Here is a 14,885-nt window from a genome sequence, read left to right as displayed (position 1 = left end):
AGAGAATGGGGGACCTCAAAGGTCTTCTAGTCCAACCCCGTGCTCTTATACCAGGGGTGTTCAAACTTGGCCATTTTATGACTTGTGGACTTCAACTCCCAGAATTCCTCAGCCAGCGTGCCTGGGAGTTGAAGTCCACAAGTCATAAAAGGGCCAAGTTTGAACACCCCTGTCTTATACCATCCGAGTCGAAGAGCTGCCCAGTTTATTTTTTGAAAATCTCCAGTGATGGGCTAGCCTGGGGCAACGTAGGTCCTCCCAAGTGTTCAAACTTGGCCGTTTTATGACTTGTGGACTTCAACTCCCAGAATTCCTCAGCCAGCGTGCCTGGCTGAGGAATTCTGGGAGTTGAAGTCCACAAGTCATAAAAGGGCCAAGTTTGAACACCCCTGTCTTATACCATCCGAGTCGAAGAGCTGCCCAGTTTATTTTTTGAAAATCTCCAGCGATGGGCTAGCCTGGGGCAAGGTAGGTCCTCCCAAGTGCAGGAGAGTTGCAGCGAGGCTACCTGTTTTGCAAAGGCTGCTCAAAGCAGGGATGCCCTCCTTCTTCTTTCCTTTTCCGCTAAATCTTGGGACTCACCTCCTCTTTGCAGCCGTTGCATCGCAGCCTGTTGACCTCCGGCTCCTCTCAAGCTGCAAAAAGGGAAATAAATAAATAAAATACAGAACTGAGCTTCTCACTCGTCAAAGAGTGGAGGGCTAGGAAGTAGGAAAGCGTCTGCCTCTGGGCGTCTCTAGCAAGCAGATCTCGGTATAGTTAACCCCTTCTGGGCCGCCGGGGGAAAGAAACACCTTCGGAGCACGGTGATCACTCATAGACGGGGTTTTTTTTTTGGGGTGGGGTGGGGTGGGGGTGGATTTCGAAGAGAAGGGCAAATAAGCAAAGCTCATGACGTAGGACAGTGTTTTTCAACCTTGGCAACTTTTTAAGATGGGTGGACTTCCAACTCTCAGAATTGAATGGCTGGCCGGGGTATTCTGGGAGTTGAAGTCCAACCATCTTAAAATTGGCAAGGATGGAGAAAAACTGTGTAGGTCTAGGACAGGGGTAGGCAGCCTCGGCTCTTTTATGACTCATGGACTTCAACTCCCAGAATTCCTCAGTCAGCTATGCTATGACTAAGTCCATGAGTCATAAAAGAGCCGAGGTTGCCTACCCCTGGTCTAGGATAACTTTCCCCAAATGCATGCCTGCTGAATGTGTTGTTGTTGTTAGTTGCGAAGTCGTGTCCGACCCATCGCGACCCCATGGACAACGTTCCTCCAGGCTTTCCTGTCCTCTACCATCTTCTGGAGTCCATTTAAGCTCACGCCTACTGCTTCAGTGACTCCATCCAGCCACCTCATTCTCTGTCGTCCCATTCATCTCTTGCCCTCAATCTTTCCCAGCATTAGGCTCTTCTCCAGTGAGTCCTTCCTTCTCATTAGGTGGCCAAAGTATTTGAGTTTCAACTTCAGGATCTGGCCTTCTAAAGAGCAGTCAGGGTTGATCTCCTCTAGGACTGACCGGTTTGATCGCCTTGCAGTCCAAGGGACTCACAGGAGTCTTCTCCAGCACCATAGTTCAAAGGCCTCAATTCTTTGGCGCTCAGCCTTTCTTATGGTCCAACTTTCACTGCCATGACGTAGGACAGTGTTTTTCAACCTTGGCAACTTTTAAGATGGGTGGACTTCCAACTCTCAGAATTGAATGGCTGGTTGGGGTATTCTGGGAGTTGAAGTCCAGCCATCTTAAAATTGCCAAGGATGGAGAAATACTGTGTAGGTCTAGGACAGGGGTAGGCAGCCTCGGCTCTTTTATGACTCATGGACTTCAACTCCCAGAATTCCTCAGTCTGAGGAATTCTGGGAGTTGAAGTCCATGAGTCATAAAAGAGCCAAGGTTGCCTACCCCTGGTCTAGGATAACTTTCCCCAAATGCATGCCTGCTGAATGTGTAGCTCCCATTAATCCCAGCCAGGCCAGGGCGTAAGAAATTTGTATGCACTCAGAAATCCAGATCTGGGGTGCAAAAATCTTAAGTGTCCATGGGCACTTGCCTGCAAAGCTGCCTTGGCCCACCACCAGAATGTGGAGGGTGATATGCCCTGCGGCCTTAGCCTGTTGCACAGTGTCAGGAGTAGAGGGGTTTCACCAGGGCTTTTTTTCTCATAGAATGCTCAGAACGGAGTTCCAGCACCTTTTTTGGATGGAACCTTGTAGGGTAGGCATGGCGGGTTGTATGACATGTGTGAGTTCCGGCACCTTTTTCTTTTACAAAAAAAAAGCACTGGGTTTCAATCATATTTGTTGTAAAGCGTCTTCAGGACTCTTCGAACACCAGTAGGCTGGGGGCCATTCGAAACTCAAGGGCAACTTGATTTTTTTTAAAAAGAGGTTATGCATCAGGCTAAACCAGTCAAGCCTCAGGGGCGTAATGGTTACTGGACAAACCATTTATCTGGGGGCTTGGCTAAATGCAGGGGTAGGCAACCTTGGCTCTTTTATGACTTGTGGACTTCAAATCCCAGAATTCCTGAGCCAGCATGGCTCAGCTTGGAAACCTCTCCCTTTCCCCTCAGCATGGCTGGCTCAGGAATTCTGGGAGTTGAAGTCCACGAGTCATAAAAGAGCCATGGTTGCCTACCCCTGGTCTAATGCATGGCATCATAAACTAATCCTGAGGTTAATTCAGTCATCTATTTAACCAAGTTTTCTATCATAGCCAGAGAGCCATCCTGGCTAAAACCTTATATAAAACTCCCACCACCACCCTCAAAACTGAATGGGATGGTAATCTTGTTAGCTTGATCAATATCTCTCTCTCTCTCTCTCTCTCTCTCTCTCTCTCTCTCTCTCTCTCTCTCTCTCTCTCTCTCTCTCATGTTTTGTAATTAATTTTTAAGGTGAATCATAATATAATAAAGAGTACAGAGTACCCAAAATTGTGATTGAAAAGATCTAAGGCTACAAAAGAGAGACCATATATTATTAATAAGAAATGAAGTCAGCTCTAGACCATTCATAAAATACTGTTCCATCTTCTCATTTATAAAATAAAAGGATATTTCAAAAATCAATAAGGAGCGCATCTTGTGAATCCATTCTTTAATATTACTTTCTAACTGAACAGTATAATTCTCTTTTCCAAATCTAATAAAGCTGCAATTCTATAATTATCTGGAACCAAAAGAAAAAAAACAAAGCCGCAGCTGACCATGATCAGTCATAGGAATTAAATTTCTTAGACAAGAAATCTGATACAGCACACAATTTTTATAAGCATTGCTTGAGGTACCTAATAAAAAGACAGCAACATTTTCTGATAGATCCATTTCTCTCTTGAGTAAAAATGGAAAAAAAACATGGAGCTACCAGAAAGAGGGAGATGATGATAATACAATAAAAACTTAATGGAAACAGCTCTTGGGTGAAAGAGTTATCACAACGAAAGATGGAATTGCGTACCACCTTATAGGAGTCACCTTCCACTCTTCCACTGCAAATCATCCACAACCAGCTTGAGCCAAGATTGTCTGTCCCATGGAGACCAAAAACAGGACATGTTCCAAGCTTCTGGAATGCCAGCAGGCCCCGTTGCTATGGGCAACGCTCAACAGATGCCCAGATGCCATGGTGATGGAGTAGACCAGGGGTCTTCAAACTTGGCCCTTTTATGACTTGTGGACTTCAACTCCCAGAATTCCTCAGCCAGCGTGCCTGGCTGAGGAATTCTGGGAGTTGAAGTCCACAAGTCATAAAAGGGCCAAGTTTGAAGACCCCCTGGAGTAGACGTTTGGGCCTTGGAGAACAGTTAGATACATGTGTCCATGGTCAAATTAATTTGGGCAGGGAGAAAGCTCTTTCTCAAGGAACTGTGTTTGCAAAATCACTTTTGAAAGAAAAAGCAAGGAGCTGTGTTCAGGACAGACAATGAGAAACTATACAGACCCACATATAGGCCCATCAAATACTATTACTCATTTTAGCTTTAAAAATTAACCAGACTTAACTTTAGAGGTGGAATCAAGCAGTAGGGACTATGGTTTCTTAGCATCCTAATACTATCTACTGTAGTTTATGGACACGACTTTAAATATGAAATAACCTTTACTATCATAATTGAATAAATGAAATAGACTAGGGGTGTCCAATCTTGGCAATTTTAAGACCTGTGGACTTTAACTCCCCAAATTCCCCAGCCAATTATGAAGTCTTAAAGTTGCCAAGGGTGGACACCCCTGAAGTAGATGTTTGTTTTGATAACCTGTTATCTTAGAAATTATCATCAGACATACAGTCTCTGTACATCAGATATGTCAAACACAAGGCCCGGGGGCCGGATCTGGCCCGCGAAGTGGTTTCATGTGGCACACGAAGCCATCCTGGAAACAGTGAGGGAACGGTCCCCACTGTCTTGGCCCTGGCCCAGAGACCCTCCTTCTGCCAGAGACCCTCAAATCTGTCCCACTCCTGCCCAGGCCCCCATAGACACCCTTGATGCGAAGGATGTAGAGCTGGCCATGCCCACCTAGCAGGCCACACCCACCCGGCCCCTTGAGGGCAACCGCAATGCTGATGCGGCCCTCAATGAAATTGAGTTTGACACCCCTGCTGTACATCATAAAACCGCTCCATGCCACCCAGGCAAGCAGCTACTAAAGATTAAAAAAGCTGCACTTTGTGGCATTTCAAATAATTTTCCCAAGGGTCAATCGCAGACTTCAGAACAACAGCAAAAGTGGCTGTTTTCACAAAAGAAAAATTAATATTGTGGCAATCATTCAGTGAATCACGGTGACCGTGTGAACACCGCTTGTTAAAGCAAACGTAACAGAAGTGCAAACCCATTGTTCATTATGAATGCAGTTTTGGTTAAAAACCAGGAGTGCCAGTTTTTGGCAAATCGCTTGTAAGTCACACCCACCAGGCGACACAGCAAATGACTGTCAATCTGTCCTTGTTGCCTAGCGCCCAAAGTACAGTCACGTGATCCCAATGGGATACCCAATCCTCCCAATTTCTGATCCTTTCCAGGTGGACTGTAGGGTCAAACGGTTACTAAGCATCATAAATTGAGGAATAGCTCCATATAAAAAGGGCGGAGCTTTTGATTCAATGGTCACGGCCATCTGGGGCCTTTTTTTGACTGATGTACACCCTACCACTCCCAAATGTCCTCCGACACAAGAATCTTTTCTTTTTTAAGGGACGGGAAGCGTGACATTCAGGAGATGGGTGGAAGAAGGCTGAGGTCAACGTTTTCCTCCAAGATCAAACTCAAACCGTTTTTCACATTCTGAGCACTTCCGTGGGGTTTGCCCAGACGGGTTTTTCAAAGGGCCAATGAGGTTAGGCTTTCTGACTACATTTCGCCCACAGTCCAGACACTGGCTTGGTTGAACTTTGGTGTGGACGCTCTGATGCATCCTCAGGTAAGAACTGTTTTTGAAGGTTTTGCTGCAGAGCGGGCATTCAAAGCTCTTTTCTTGCGATTGCATTTGTGCATGCTCAAGATCCACACTCAGGGATGGTCCCTGGGTGCAGTCAGCACATTTTGAGACCTTTTCTGCCCGGTCCCTGTGCTGTCTGGAACCTTCCCCACACTCTAGCTGCCTTGCAACCTCTTCTCCCACATGGATCTTCTGCTGTTGCAAAAGGACTGAGCTGGAGAAGAAGCTTTTCCCACAATCCGTACACACATGGGGCCTCTGCCAAGTGTGGATTCTCATGTGCACCAGAAGGCTGGACCTCCTGTCGAAGGTTCTCCCGCATTCAGAACACCGGTAGGGCTTCTCTCCCGTGTGAGTCCTCTTATGCAACAAGAGTTGTGAACTCCACCAGAAACTTTTATCGCAATAGGAGCAACGGTACAGTTTCTCTCCCCTGTGAATCCTCTCGTGAGATTTGAGATCCTGGATGTTTCGGAAGTTTTTCCCACACACTAAGCACTTCTGTGGCTTTTCTCCCATATGGATTCTCTCATGAGCTTTCAGACTCTGTCTCTGGCTAAAGCTTTTCGTACAATGGGAACATTTGTGCGACTTCTCTCCTGTGTGGACTTTCTGATGCGCAAGGCGTTGCAAACTGCTCCGAAACGTTTTCCCGCAGGTCGAGCACTCAAACGGCTTCTCTTTGTGAGTCTGCACGTGCGCCAGGAGCTCAGAGCTGAGTTCGAATATTTTCCCGCAGGCAAAACAGGCCAACAAATCTTCCGCCAGATGAGTCTTCCTGTGCTCCACCAGCTCCGATTTCTGAGTGAAACTTTTTCCACAGTGGGAGCACAGGGTTGTGTGAATCCTCTCATGCGACAGGAAGTGCGAGCGCCGGCTGAAACACTTCCCACAGTACAAACACACGTACGGTTTCTCCCCGGTGTGGATTCTCTGGTGCACTATGAGACTCGACTCATTTCGGAAGTTTTCGCTGCACACCGAGCATTTGTAAGGTTTCTCGCCCGGGTGGGTTCTCTGGTGTTTCAAAAGATCGGATTTCTGACTACAACTTTCCCCACACTCGGCGCACACGTAAGGCTTCTCCTCTGCGGAGATCTCCTCGTGAGCATGACAGTCAAACGTACGCCCACAATGGGAACATTTGTGGGGCTTCTGGCCTTTGTGGACCCTCTCGCTTTCTCCACAGTGGGAACATTTGTACAATTTCTCGCCAACGTGGGTCCTTTCGTGGGTCAGCAGGTGTGAGCTGTTACCGAAGTTTTTACCACAATGCCAACATCGGAACAGCTTCTCTTCCGCATGGGGGCTTTCAGTGGTTGTAATCTGCAAGCTTTGTTCCACCCCTCCCCCACTCCCATTACTATTTATCTCCTTCTCCTCTCGGACAGAGGGGCCTCTGAGTCCTGGGCAAAAGCTTTGGGGCTGAACTAACTGACCCACTCCCTCCCCAACATCACTTCCATTCTGCTCAGGTGTCGTGTCACGGTTTCCATTGTTCTCTTTGAAAACCGGCAAATCGCTCTTGATGGCAGCTTCCAAGAATATCCTTAGAGGTTTCCTTCTCTCAGAATTCATCAGCTTTGGTCCACCATCTTCATTCAGCCACCCAACGCCTGCTAAAAGAAAAAAAAGGAAAGTGGACATTAACCGGAAAGTATTGTGTTGTTGTGATTCAGGGTCAGCCTGTGGGTTCGGCAGTTGGGTCGGACGATTCAGAGGAGGAGGAGGAGGGGGGTGTTGGAGAGCTTGCTGAGGGGGTTGGAGAGCTTGCTGATGAGAGCCCTCAGCCAGGCCCCTCCCACCTGGTCACGACACAGACCCAGCTGTGTGAGCCTGACAGCGTGGATGAAGATGACCCACAGCTGGCCCTGTTCAAGGATGCCCGACGCAGGAGGCAGTCAATCAGGAGTAAACAGAGGAAGGCAATGGGGCACCTCGGAAGGAGGCAGAGAGAAGCCACGCCCTGAACTGTATAAAAGGGGAATGTGTGGGAGGGCTGGTTTGCTGAAGGCAACCACTTGAATAGCTCCTGTTTTATGGTTCGTGTCTTGTTCTGTTTGCTTTTGTATCCATAAATTTGGCAGGCTTCGTTCCAGCCTCTTGCCTTCTTGTAAAAGGGGTTGTCCCTGCCTTTTCTGCAGGGCCGGTAGCAGGCTGGTACAGAACATGTGTTAACATGCTCTCTTGTTTGAACATCAGTTAGATAGCTTGCCTGCTTTTACAAGCAAGCTAATATCCTCACAAAACAGGTACCGTATTTTCCGGCGTATAAGACGACTGGGCATATAAGACGACCCCCTACATTTCCTGTTAAATTATAGGGTTTGGGCTATACTTGCCGTATAAGACTACCCCTCTTCCAATGCACACCAAATAAAAATTAAAAAACATCAGATTTGATTTTAATATGATAATTTTAATTCAAATGCTTATGACATGCAGGTACTTAGTAGGAAAACTGTCACTTATAAACATAAGGCTGTTTGTCATCAAACATGTAAACATAAAACAGTGCAAGTAGATTAAACTTTTCCTAATTCACTCTAAAGCTTTCCCTGCGCAGACCAAATGGGAGATCCGCTCCAGGTTTTCCAGCCCGCCCGCCCAGTTCCTGAGTCAAATATGTCCTTAGAGCTAAGCAGCTGCTCTGGCTGCTGCATTCCCCACCTGCCTTTCAAGTTGGGATAGACTTCTGCTGCTCTTCAACTTTAGAAGGAAAGACGCCCAGACCCCAGCCTGTAAAAAATCACAGACTGCAGCTTCTTCTCCAACTGGTCCCGCTTTCCCTGCGCAGACCAAATGGGAGATCCGCTCCAGGTTTTCCAGCCAGCCCTGTCCCTAAAGTTTCAGCACCCGGTGTATAAGACGACCCCTGACTTTTGAGAAGATTTTCATGGGTTAAAAAGTTGTCTTATACGCCAGAAAATACGGTAATCCTTTTGCCCAGTGATCTGCCCTGATGATGTTACCTAGTTTGGTGATGAAATGTCTGCAAGAAAGCAACCAAGCTCAAAGAGAACCAAGGAACAAAAATGATTGAATATATATATAAATATCAAACGTTTTAACCGCCCATCTTCCTGATAGATGGGCTGTATTTTTCCTAGCATTCTAGGCTTGCCACCGTAGGATGCAAACTTTCGCCCTCAATTACGATAGAAAGAGTGGAGACCATGGATTTCAGTCAGTTGCCAGGCGCCCAAAGCGTTCATGGTTATGCAGAAAAGGCTTGATGGGTGGATATTTGGATCGAAGTACTGGATGGAAAGGTTCAAGTGTCCACTGTGGCAGGGATCTGATCTCCAACCATGGCAACTTTAGGACTTGTGGACTTCAATTCCCAAAATTCTTCAGCAGCATGGCTGGCTGAGGAATTCTGGGACTTGAGGTCCACAAGTCCTAAAGCTGCAAAGGTTGGAGATCCCTGCACTATGGGGTGAAAATCGCTGCATGCATTTCTGTCGCTTACTTTCAAACTGACTTATCTTGGAGGCATCTCCATATAGTCTTTGAATGAAAATCCGGAAAATAAACAGAATGAAGAATATATTATTGGTAGTAATTTAATTATTGTATTAGGATTTATGTAGATGTGTGCTGAGTTTATGGATGTTTTAGAATTACACTGTTTATTGGGATCTTTGATGGTTTATTACGTTACATCAGGGATGTTTTGATTGTTGCCATGAGTCAGTTTGGATTTGATGGCACACGACTTTAGCAAATGAATACATAAATGCATCACAGACATAGCAAATGTTTGCTCTTTGTTCTGCTTTCTTGCAATTCAGGGAAGAGCCTAAATTATCTATCTCCAAGAGCCAGAAAGCAAAAGAGATTTATTTATTCATTATTAAATTTATGTGCTAGCTCAGGGGTAGGAAACCTTGGCTCTTTTATGACTCGTGGACTTCAACTCCCAGAATTCCTGAGCCAGCCATGCTGAAGGGAAAAGGAGAGGTTTCCAAGCTGAGCCATGCTGGCTCAGGAATTCTGGGAGTTGAAGTCCACAAGTCATAAAAGAGCCAAGGTTACCTACCCCTGTGCTAGCCAATTCTCAGGAACTCACTCAAGTTTTTGCTGCCGTCACTTTCTGCTTTAATCATTCCCAAATCCTCGTCCTTTGGTGGTTCTGACGGAAGCTGGTTTGACTTTAGCATTTTTCCAATATCTTCTTCTGACATCTCTGTCATCTGGAAAAGAGTGGGGGGGGGGGGAAGGAACAGTTCCAAATGAATTCATGATGGAGTCAAAATGTGCAGTGGGTGACCAAGCCATTATTTATGTATTTACTTGTATCCCAGCTTTATTATTTTTAGAATATAACCCAAGGCAGCAAACATATCCAACCCATCTTCCTCCTCCTATTGTCTGTGCAACGACAACCCTGTGAGGTGGGTTGGGCTAAGAGAGAGAGAGAAAGAGAGAGAGACTGGCCCAGTTGGCTTTCCTAGCTAAGGTGGGACTAGAACTCCTGGTTTCCAGCCTGGTGACTTAACCACTAAAACATTATTTACTGATTAGAGCAGGATCTTCAAACTTGGCCCTTTTACGACTTGTGGACTTCAACTTCCAGAATTCCTCAGCCAGACACACTGGCTGAGGAATTCTGGGAGTTGAAGTCCACAAGTCATAAAAGGGCCAAATTTGAAGACCCCTGGATTAGAGGGACAGTTCTCTATTCTCCAGGTTTTTTTTAAAGATGATTTCTGAGCAATTCATTCTGATTTTTTTTTAAATGAGCACTGAAACCTGATAAACTAGTTTGGAAGTCTTAGCTGTATTTATTTAAATATATTTATTTAGTTGCTACATTGCCAGAATTCAAGGACTCCTGCAGTCTAAAGCAATAAAAGCATAAAATAATACCGATAAAAAAGACAATAAAATCCTATATATATATATATATATATATATATATATATATATATATATATATATATATATATATATATATATATATATATATATATTTTCGTAGATTCTCGCGGGTGTCTGTATGTGTAGATCTAGAGTCTCGGGTTTCTTCCCGCGTTCCTTTCATCTTCAGAAAGTTGTGGCGACGTTTCGACGAAATGATGACGGATGGGATTTCGTTGAAACGTCGCCACAACTTTCTGAAGATGAAAGGAACGCGGGAAGAAACCCGAGACTCTAGATCTACATATATATATATATATATTCTTTAAAAAAAAGTTTGGCCACCCTCAGGGCATCCTCAGACTACTGGGAATCAGACACATGATAATTTTCATTTATTTCAAACATTTATTTTCAAATTCCCTTGTGCAGAAAAGTTTCTTTCCGGGGTATCATGCAGTGTTTTCTTATGCAGCTCCTAAAAATAATCATTTTAATATTTAAAGGGCTGACTCCCATCTATTCAACAGGACCGATTATATCTTCAGCATATCATTTTTATTTCTTTGTATGCTATCTCTATCTCACAAAGGAATGATACCTATTCTTGCACAATACATATACTATACTAGAACACCAAACTCCACTGAGATTTAATCTTGTGAGATTTTTACAGGCAGAATTTTTTTTTATTTCATTTGGGGCTTCCAAGGGTGCCTTTTAGAAGTATCCCAGGTGCCTGGATATCCACAAATACATTGCCCGCAAATTTTCCATGAGATTCTCTCCTTGAGCCAGCACAAATTTCTTTTTTTGTGTGTGCTTTTAGAGTCAGCCTGGACTCTGGGCAACTACAGGATGAAGTCCACGCAGTTTTCCTGGTAGCATTTTTTCAACCACCTTTAAGAACTTATTGCATTCTCTTTAGGTGACCCCAAAACACCCAGCCGGCTTTGTGCTTTAGGCAGAACTAGATCCCACAATCTTCCAATTTGTAGCCTGGTGCCTTTAGCCAAGCACCAACCTGGCTTTCCAGCACCCATACTTTCACCTCCATCCTTGAGCAGTTGTCCCTTAATCCAGGGGTTCCCAACACCCGGTCTGTGGACTGGTACCGGGCCACACAAACAAGCAAAGCCCCATCTGCGGGATACAGGCAGCACACAAAACCACGCCCCCTCCAGTCCGCAGAAAATCCTCTCTCCACAGAACCGGTCCCAGGTGCTCAAAAGGTTGGGAACCTCTGCCCTAGTCCGTTGTCCTCATCAAAGGAACTGTGTCATGACAGATGGAAGATGCTGGTGAGCAGGCATGTATTTTATTTAATCAAGATTGGGGAGTACCTAATTTATATTGTGTGGTTAAAGGTAAAGGTTCCCCCGCACATGTGTGCTAGTCGTTTCCGACTCTAGGGGCCAGTGCTCATCTTCGTTTCAAAGCCGAAAAGCCAGCGCTTGTCCGAGGATGTCTCCATGGTCATGTGGCTGGCATGACTGGACACCAAAGGCGCACGGAACGCTGTTACCTTCCCACCGTAGTGGTCCCTATTTTTCTACTTGCATTTTTACGTGCTTTCGAACTGCTAGGTTGGCAGAAGCTGGGACGAGTAACAGGCGCTCACTCTGTTACGCGGCACTCAGGATTCAACCCGCCAAACTGCCGACCTTCTGATCGACAAGCTCAGCATCCTAACCCACTGAGTCACCGAGTCCCTTATTGTGTGGTTATAAACCCCCAAATAGCAATGTTCCAAACTGCAAATACCCTCACCTGCTGTTCCCATGTCTGGGTCTCTCGTCTCTTCAAGAGGAACTCCTCTGACAAGGACACTGCATGGGCACAAGTTTCTGGGCCGTATTTCCTGAGCCAATTCTGCATATCCAGAGGCAAGGCAGACAGAAACTGTTCCAAGGTCACCAGATCCAGGATCTGCTCCTTGGTGCGTCTCTCTGGTTTCAACCACTCGTGACAAAGCTGTTGAAGCTGCTGGCAAAAATCTCGAGGTCCCTTGGCCTCTTCGTAGCTCAGGGTTCGAAAGGGAGGGGATCTTGTCTCCACCCTGATGGCTTCTTCAGCCAGATCTCCAATCTTCTCCTTCCCACCATGGGCAACATCCAGAAGTGTGTCCCAATCGTCTTGGGTTGTCCCAACGAGGTGAGTCTCGATTTGGGAAATCCACATTTCTTCCGACCATTTGCTGGTGTCCATCCCTCTTTGGGAGGACATCCAAGACATTTTAGGACCACTCCAGAGCTTTGGCTCAAGGAACTGTGGAACGTCTCTTCTCCCCTGAGGATCCTGCAGTGTCTTCAGAAACTCTTGCAACTGGGCATCCCAGTTCTTTGACGGACTTTCCTCCGGCTCTTCTTTCACATTATGTCTTGGTTCTTCCTTGCTTCTTCCAAAGTTTAGGAAATGTGTTCTTTCCTCTCCTGGCTTGGGGTCAATGGAGTCTCGTTCTTCCGTTTTTATTTCAGGATTCATATTGCGATGTAGCAGAGACTCGGCAGCCTCTACCTCTTGCACTGTGGACATTTTGCCCTTCAAGGACTGGCCTGTTCTACTGTTGTCTTTATTAGCAGCATTCCTCAAAGGCTATTGCGGCATTATGCAACAGATTTGAAGCATTCAATGAAACTTAATTCACCGATCAAAGCATCAGCTTCTTCCACCTTTTTGGAAATGGCACGTGTGTGCTTTCCACTGAGAAGGGAAAGTACTAGACAGGAAATAAGAAAGAAAAGGCATTGGAACCAAAGCTCTGTTTTTCTGGGGACTTTTTCTTTTACAAATGCAATGTTTACTAGTAGGCTTAAAAGGAGAAAGGGAGTACTGGATTTATTCTAAGGAACCACATTTCTCATTCATACAACAATGATCCCGGGAGACACAAAGTCATTTTACTCCTCAATTTTTATGAATTACCCAAAACTATGCTCATTGATCATAACGATAGGATAGTCATTCCTCACCTAGGTTATACTGTCACCTAACAGCAGACAAGGATTATTGGACTGAACAGTCTCAGTGGACTGATTCACATGTAACACTAAATCCTCATACCCATGAGGATTTAGTGTTACATGTGAATCAGTCCACTGAGACTGTTCAGTCCAAAAGTGCAAAATTTAAAAGAAGACACACGACCCAAACAATTGCATTAGCTAACATAGAAGAAATAGAATCAAGTGTACACCCCCAGTCAACGTGGCTGAGCTGCAGAGGGAACAAAAATTTCAGGCAGAAAATTCTCCCCCATCCTCCCTGTGCCCCACCCTCACACCCCCCACACCCCACCATAAAGATCTAGAAAGAAAACATTAAATCATCGTCCTTTCAGGATGCAGACAGCCCTAATAAAGCATCCATTCTGCGGAGCCTCTTATAGGAGACCCCAATAAAACAGCCTTTGAAAACATTATCTGACACTGCTGTAGCCCTTCCTCCCTGTGGCTTTTTTAAAATGACCTATTTTTTTTTTTTTTTTTTGCATCGCGCTCCTTAAAAATTTGCAAATTCACTGATTTCCCCAGCCTTACAACGCGCAGCAAAATGATTCCCCAGCACAGACAGAACGGAACTTTCCTTTGGATACAGGCTCGTGCCTCTCTAGGCTATACAATTCTATGGCATTAACCCTTCCTAGCAATGTTCCTTAGTTGTGGTCATACCAGGGTAGTAAGCCCTACACAATAAAGGTAGTAAAGGTACTCCTTCATTCTACGGCCTCCATTGATCCCAAAATTTATGTTGCTAAGCAAGACAGTTGTTAGGTGGGTTTTACTCCATCTTACGACCTTTCTTGTTAAGTGGAACAACCTGCCTCCAGAGGTGGTGAATGCTCCAACACTGGAGGTTTTTAAGAAGAGACTGGACAGCCATTTGCCTGAAATGGTATAAGGTTTCCTGCCTGAGCAGGGGGTTGGACTAGATGACCTCCAAGGTCCCTTCCAACTTCTTCTTCTTCTTCTTCTTCTTCTTCTTCTTCTTCTTCTTCTTCTTCTTCTTCTTCTTCTTCTTATTATTATTATTATTATTATTATTATTATTATTATTATTATTATTATTATTATTATTATTATTATGTTAATTTACTGCAGTTGTTAAATTAGTAACAGGGTTGCTAAATGAATCTTTGGCTTTCCCATTGATTTTGCTTGTCAAAAGGTTGCAAATGTGATCCTAGGACTCTAGGAACTGCAGCTGTCCTAAATACATGCCAGTCGCCAAGCCTCCGAAGTTTGGTCACCTGAGCATGGGGATGCTGCAGTGGTCGTTAAGTGTGAAAAATTAATTCTTTTTTTTCCAGTGCTGTTACAACTTTGAACAGTCACTAAATGAATGGTTGTAAATCAAGGACTGCCTGTATTCAGGTTAGGACTACTGTACTTGTTCGGGGACTGTTTTAAAACTATGAAGTTTATTTTCATCATAATGGCTTAAACCAGGGGTAGGCAACCTTGGCTCGTTTATGACTCGTGGACTTCAACTCCCAGAATTCCTGAGCCAGGAAATCTGGCTGAGGAATTCTGGGAGTTGAAGTCCACGAGTCATTAAAAGAGCCAAGGTTGCCTACCCCTGGCCTAAA

General features: G+C 45.1%; 1 protein-coding gene across 2 annotated transcripts; it reads right to left on the bottom strand.

Moving 5' to 3' along the window:
* Positions 1 to 3,074: 3,074 nt before the first annotated feature.
* On the bottom strand, positions 3,075 to 13,873 carry LOC310633537 (uncharacterized protein). Of its 2 annotated transcripts, XM_083351272.1 has the most exons (4): positions 13,837 to 13,873; positions 12,068 to 13,016; positions 9,507 to 9,630; positions 3,075 to 7,053 (listed from the first exon to the last, which is right to left on the bottom strand). In XM_083351272.1, the coding sequence occupies exons 2-4, from the start codon at positions 12,830 to 12,832 to the stop codon at positions 5,237 to 5,239; spliced, it is 2,706 nt and encodes a 901-aa protein (XP_083207398.1). In that variant the 5' UTR covers positions 12,833 to 13,016; positions 13,837 to 13,873; the 3' UTR covers positions 3,075 to 5,236. The 2 variants fall into 2 exon arrangements, with proteins under 2 accessions (XP_083207398.1, XP_083207399.1); XM_083351273.1 differs by lacking the exon at positions 13,837 to 13,873 and having other exon boundaries at positions 3,075 to 7,050; positions 12,068 to 13,348.
* Positions 13,874 to 14,885: the final 1,012 nt, after the last annotated feature.

Source organism: Vipera ursinii (assembly GCF_947247035.1).
Source record: "Vipera ursinii genome assembly, chromosome: 2".
In the NCBI taxonomy this organism is placed as follows: domain Eukaryota; kingdom Metazoa; phylum Chordata; class Lepidosauria; order Squamata; family Viperidae; genus Vipera; species Vipera ursinii.
This window is presented reverse-complemented; position numbering and strand designations above follow the sequence as displayed.

What these genes read in the sequence shown, in the direction of transcription:
- LOC310633537 (XM_083351272.1), bottom strand. Translation starts at nt 12,832, where the DNA reads ATGTCCACAGTGCAAGAGGTAGAGGCTGCCGAGTCTCTGCTACATCGC. An exon ending in CCCAGACATGGGAACAGCAG is followed by an intron (nt 9,631 to 12,067) that starts GTGAGGGTATTT and finishes ACTCTTTTCCAG; the next exon opens with ATGACAGAGATGTCAGAAGA. An exon ending in TGACGGCAGCAAAAACTTGA is followed by an intron (nt 7,054 to 9,506) that starts GTGAGTTCCTGA and finishes TTTTTCTTTTAG; the next exon opens with CAGGCGTTGGGTGGCTGAAT.